The sequence below is a fragment of the Bactrocera neohumeralis genome, chromosome 3 (assembly GCF_024586455.1).
Source record: "Bactrocera neohumeralis isolate Rockhampton chromosome 3, APGP_CSIRO_Bneo_wtdbg2-racon-allhic-juicebox.fasta_v2, whole genome shotgun sequence".
Taxonomy (NCBI): Eukaryota; Metazoa; Arthropoda; class Insecta; order Diptera; family Tephritidae; genus Bactrocera; species Bactrocera neohumeralis.
In genome coordinates, this window is record NC_065920.1 from 21,998,489 (window position 1) to 22,004,488 (window position 6,000).

At 31.4% G+C, this 6,000-nt stretch overlaps 1 protein-coding gene across 2 annotated transcripts in view; it reads left to right on the forward strand.

The window, feature by feature from the left end:
* Positions 1-4,630, forward strand: part of LOC126753598 (uncharacterized protein DDB_G0290587-like) — a 66,763-nt gene extending 62,133 nt beyond the window's left edge. Inside the window, exons 7-10 of one of the 2 annotated variants that reach the window (XR_007666197.1) lie at positions 1,315-1,516; positions 3,655-3,790; positions 3,930-4,133; positions 4,225-4,630. Coding sequence is in view for 1 of the 2 variants with exons in the window: in XM_050465156.1 (XP_050321113.1) it covers positions 1,315-1,433 (119 nt within the window). In the remaining variant the exon portion in view is untranslated. Of the gene's footprint in view, positions 1-1,314; positions 1,517-3,654; positions 3,791-3,929; positions 4,134-4,224 lie in introns of those variants that run through there. The other variant, XM_050465156.1, reaches the window with a different exon arrangement.
* Positions 4,631-6,000: the final 1,370 nt, after the last annotated feature.

A 6,000-nucleotide genomic window follows, 5' to 3' on the forward strand; every position in this document is an offset into this window, starting at 1 on the left:
TTAAAGTACTTTCTACGCCCTAGTTAAATAGAAAGCAATCATTTTTTGCCCTTATTATTTTTTTGCTTTCTAATAAAAGTCTATTTAACAACAGCGCGCCAGTCGTTTCTTCTTTTCGCTACGTGGCGCCAATTGGATATTCCAAGCGAAGCCAGGTCCTTCTCTCCTCCTATTTATATATGTCACATGTATATTAAGACATGAAAAAATATGTAAATTTTTATGAAAACAAAATTATCGGAAGGCAGTTCCTAGAACCATATATTTCCTTCAAAATTCCGTTTAATGCTTTGCTTTAAAATGTCAAGTGAAGTGACAATGCCAGAAAGCCGTGTTTTTAATCTCATATTTATCTTATTTATTACTTGATTCAACAGCAAGTTGAAATTTTTTACTACTACTTTTGTCCTTCACCTCTTTAATTCTGAATATTCTTTTTTATACAAATTTGTGTAAAAGTGGAAATTTTGTTTCAATTTAGGTTAACTATAATTTCTGCCGTAGTCTTACACACGTGGCCACCCAAACCTTACCACTCAACATTTTCAAATATTGTGCATATTTGACTACATTTTATAGCGGTACTTTTTGCGGTATACACAGTTTTTAATTAGAGATAATTAATGACATGCTAGTTATCAAAAATATCTAAATTTAAAAACAAAACATATTCACTTATAGACAAAACCATTTGAAAGTTAGTGAGCTTTACAAAATGAGCTCGAAATGTAAGAGACTGGCATGCGATGAAAAAATTATATTTTTTATTTTTTTAATTTAATTTAATTTACACTATATTTGAAATTAATATTTTATTTTATTTTTTTTTTTTAATTGAAACACGAAGTTTAGTAGGTGTATCAAAACAATAAAATCAGCCGCTTTTGTATAAGCATAGAAAATCTAATTCGTGTTTTAAATTAAAAACTATAATTATAATAAGATATTATAATTTAGTTTACTTATGCTTACTAAAAACATGAAAAAAAAACAAAATTGAAGAAAATTCCAAACGAACGAAAAAATCCGAAAAAAATTATAAGAAAGTATAATGGTAAGGTTTGCGTGGCACCGAGCGTATCTGCGAAGTTATATACTAGATGATTATACATATATATTTTTTATCATAATAAGCGTTATTATAAAATTTATGTATCAAATAAGTTTCAAAACCCTTTAATATTTTCATAAAATAATAACTTTTATTTTTAGTTCTCCAACTAAAATTATTACTACTGCGTATACTTCTTTATACTTATGGCTACAACTGAATACATAAATACATATGTGTTTCTTTATTTATTACCTATGTAGGTCATCCAACAGAGGCTCAGAGCTGTTTGACTATTGCATACTTTCAGGCGTCGAATTTCATCAGTGGCTTTATACATTATTTTTGGCTTACTATATGTATATGCGTGCTCAATACGTGACATAAGCTTGATTTTCATTTAGTGCAGAACAAATCGCTCCATAGCAACTAGAGATGAATGAATTGCACACATTACTACATGCGGTAAGTAAATATCGACCAATTGTAAAATCTTTAATTTTAGAATATGTATTTTAACACTCATATTGTACTATATGTGGCTACCACTGCGCGTATAGTGGCCGCTAGGCCAGATTAGATTACGCATAGCTACCAGCTGCTAATCATAGACAATTGAGTAACCAGTCTCTATTGTAGTTTAATTATGTATTACCAACCCTTATTACATACATATAGTATGCAGAAATGGACTCTCAAGTACAAGAAAATAGGAATTCCTTAATTTTCGTTTACCATATTTATCAAAGTTTCCCATAGATGAATTTACTAAATTATTCTTCATAAATTCATTATTTTTTTGATACTTTCTGAAAATGTTTTTTTTAAATAATTATTCCCTGCGCTTAAGACCGGAGTTCCTATAAATTTTATATAAAATTATCAACTTGACGCGCTGAGTCGATTTAGTCATTTCCATCTGTCTGACCGTTTGTATATTCGCGAATTAGTTCTTTCAGTTTTTGAGAAATTGACCTGAAATTTGACACAAGTTCTTTTCTAACCAAGCAGCTACTCATGTGCCGGTACCGCCGATATTAGACAACTGTAGCATATACCCGCCATACAAATTGACTGATACAACTCAAATCTTTGTATAGAAAACTTTTTTATTTGACAAGGTATCGTCACGAAATTCAGCACGGAAATAGCGCTACAATCTCCGATGAAATTTTCATATCGGATTACTATATCACATAGCTGTCGTTGTATGGAAAACTGTTTTTATTATCGTCACGAATTTTGGCACCGAATATTGTCTCAGACATCGCTTCAATCTCGAAATATCGTATTCAGATCGGACCAATATAGCTTATAGCTGCCATTCAAACTGGTTTATCACATTCAAGAAAATTATCTTTTTATATCATTTTATTCTATAGCAAATTTACCTGTGAAGGGTATTATAGCTTCGGTGCTTTCGAAGTTGACATTTTGTTTTGTTTTTACTTATTCATAAAATAAGTTTTAAGCATTTACAATGCCTTTTGATATTATAGACAAAACAAAACCTCTTTAAGGGATTATATGGATTTCCTCGGGTGAAAAACAGGCTTTTTTCAACAATTCTTTTCTGTTATAAAAAATTAAATATTATATTTTATTAGAACTTTTTATTGTTACAAACATATACTATTAACAAAGAAATTCTGAAATTATTGGAAAAAAATATTTTAAACTCGGCCATTGTGACGCCATTTCATCTAAAGTTAAAAAAATACGTGATTTAGTTAAAACCTTAACATAGAACTTGATGAAGGACATTTTTACAAAAAAACTAAATTTGCAGTGAAAGTTCTCCAATTTTTTTTTAAATTTCCCCAAAGCTATTATTCGAATCTACTGAAGATTTAGGACAATATTTTAGACAATAAAAAAATTGTTTTTGTGAAACCAGTAAACCCATGTAACGCCTTAAGGTTACCTTTACTATATGTAGTAGCATCTATACATAATATTAGTAACAACTATGCAGCAATCGTTTTGCACAATGGGGGTGGAATACAACGGACATTTCATATTAAATCATGTGAAATATTACCATATGATGAGATCTTCGAATTTTTGGCGACCAATAATGAAATATGGTAATACTCGTATCACGTGTTGGTAGAACTGTTAGTTTTGGTTTTTGTCGATTTGCAATTATAAAAACTGAAAAATTTCGAAAAAAGTATAAAATTTAATTTTCTACAATTTTTTTAACTTATAAATGATAAAATCAGTAGAATTCTTATTTAATTTTTTATATTTTATTATTCTTATCTTAAAAAATCGTTCTACAAAAGTTCTTTTGGCAAATAAAAGCTTACCGATTACAACAAAATTATAGATTCTTCCTGATTAACAAAAATATATACGCATATACAAAAGGTACATATGTAAATAAATACCCGTACATATCCCTATTTTCAGAATACCAAATAACTAAATAAATATGCTTAAAATGTTTTTAATGTTAATTTTTTTTTTTATTATTGAAATATAAAATTTTATTTTTCATAAAAGTCTGTTGCTTATTTAAACTTATATTAAAGCTGTGGGTACGTCATTTTATTTTATCATTTCATATTTCAATTACATATGTTTCTGAAACTGTGCAGAAAAGCAGTGGGAGAAATCGAGTGTGAACGGGTGAATAAGTAACATCTGTCAATTAACAGCACGCTGTCGTAGAACATCAGGTGAACATAAGTCAACTGCATGCAAATATGCAGCAACAAATACTGTAAACAAAAAGTGAGTTAGTTGCTCTCATTTTATTTGCGAATTCCAATTGCTTTTTCTTTAGCATACCTCATTAGGTATGTTGTGAGCACAATTCGCAACAACACAGTGAAAATAACTGCTTACAGAGACTTACTCTGATTTTGCATAGGGACAAATGGAAAGGAAAGGAATGCGTACGTGACTTTATTGGAAAGGATGAATGTATGCACATAAGTATTTGCTCGAAAATATTGTGAACTGCTGCGTGGATGGCTGCGCTAAAACTTCTTTTTGATCACCTGACATTATGACGATTTATTTGATATGAGCGATCAGTAAAAGTGAGCAGGAGAAAATAAATGTGTTAGTTCAAGTAAGTGAAGCAAGTTTGCATATTGCATCATATTTTTTGTGATTAAAGGGTTCGAGTAATATTAAATCATATGATATATATATTTCTACAGATTTACCAGCGCACTACAGTCGTATATGGATTACCTCCAAAAATACAAGGAAGCTGTAAACTTTTGCCTGATTTCTGTACCTCCAAAAATGAAAGGAAAAATGCCTGCTTTCTGTTGGCATGAGCAGTCTATATTATTCAAGTTTTATACATAAAACACAGTAAGGCCCGTTTTAGGAGATCGCACAGAATCTTAAGCAGGAGATGAAATAAAATTAGCATTTGCTGTAATAGGTCCCGAACTGACTCTCGTGGAATCGCTTTGTGATCATCTACTTCAAAATGCGAAACAAGCTGACAATTGGAAGCGCATAAGAAATGCATTTAAATATTGATCTGTTATTATGATATGAAAAACATTTTAAGTGACTCATATATCTAATAAAAATCTATAAAGTCTGGCTGAATTCTCCTTTTTTCCTGCTATAGTTTATGAAAATCTGATAAATTGGTAGGTAAGTATTGCAAGATAACTTGAGAAAGCAGAATTCAGCGCTCAGAAAGCTGCTGAAGGAATGAAATATCCTGATCATTTTTTATGCACCCGGTATTTTGGGTTCGTGGTCTAGCTGGCAGCTTATTACGAGCAGCTTGGGCCTTACCAAGGCGGGTCTAGATTCTAAAACAAATTCAATGCCTGTAAACATTGAAGGACAGTATGCATGTTATGCAGTTGAGCAGCGAAAACTTGTTTCTTCTTCTTCCTTCTTTTACGATGCCACAATTATTTTAAAACTGATAATCTAGCGCCAGCCTTGCACCAGGCAAACAGAAATTACAGCCAGGAATTTAGTACGCAGGCAGCTCATAGTGATTGTTGTTGTTTACTTTAATTCCTATGCGCGAAATGAGTGTGCATTCTGTACTCAATACAACAACTGCAAAATGTATTTGACTAACGGGGCATAAATATGAGACATTTGAGAAACAGAGAAATTTGAAACACATAATTTGTTGTTGCCATTATGGAAATGCGTTTGCGTAAGAATTACACAAGAATTAGCAATAAAATAGAACACTTGCTGATCGTTATGGGCGACTGGTTGTTTGTTGAGAAAATAATATTTGATGGGTGGCGTTTTTAGTTTTTTAATTATTTTTTTTTTAATATTTTATTTAATTTCGTAGAATCTTTCAATGAATTGATCGCGCATGTCAACAGGTGCCCATAATAAAAACAAGCAAATCTATTTGAGCGCAGATCATAATGGTTTTGGCATTTCTGCCTTCCAATGTTTGAGTGCAAAACGTGTGCTTTTGCTACAACAACTGAGAAAGGTATGTAAGGCAAATCCAAAATGAGAGAAAATTTTGAAACATACATTTGTTGCTACTTTTTTGGAAACTCAACCGAATTGAAGGGACAGCGAAAATATATGAAACATCTACATATTTGTTGTTATGTTTTTGGAAATGCATTTGAAATAAAGTGCACGGATCAATGCCACACCTTATCCTCGCTACTTTTTTAGGTCGCCTGGTGGGTTGTTGCAAAATTGGTAGTCGGTTTCTTCTTTTCTAGCACTCTTCTTCTTCTTTTTGACCAGCGTTATTTTGTAATTTCGCTGTAAAACGAAAAACCAGCAGGCGCTCATAACTCATAGCAGATCAGGACAATTACACTTCTTTGTTTTTGCGGCATTAGTTCAGTTCTCGGTTTCCTTGTTTCTAGTGTGAAACGTATTAAGAATCGAAACATATATTTATTGTTGGCATGCTGGAATGATTAAGGTGACCAGGAAAAATTATTTGCTAATTGCGATTGCTTACTGCATAG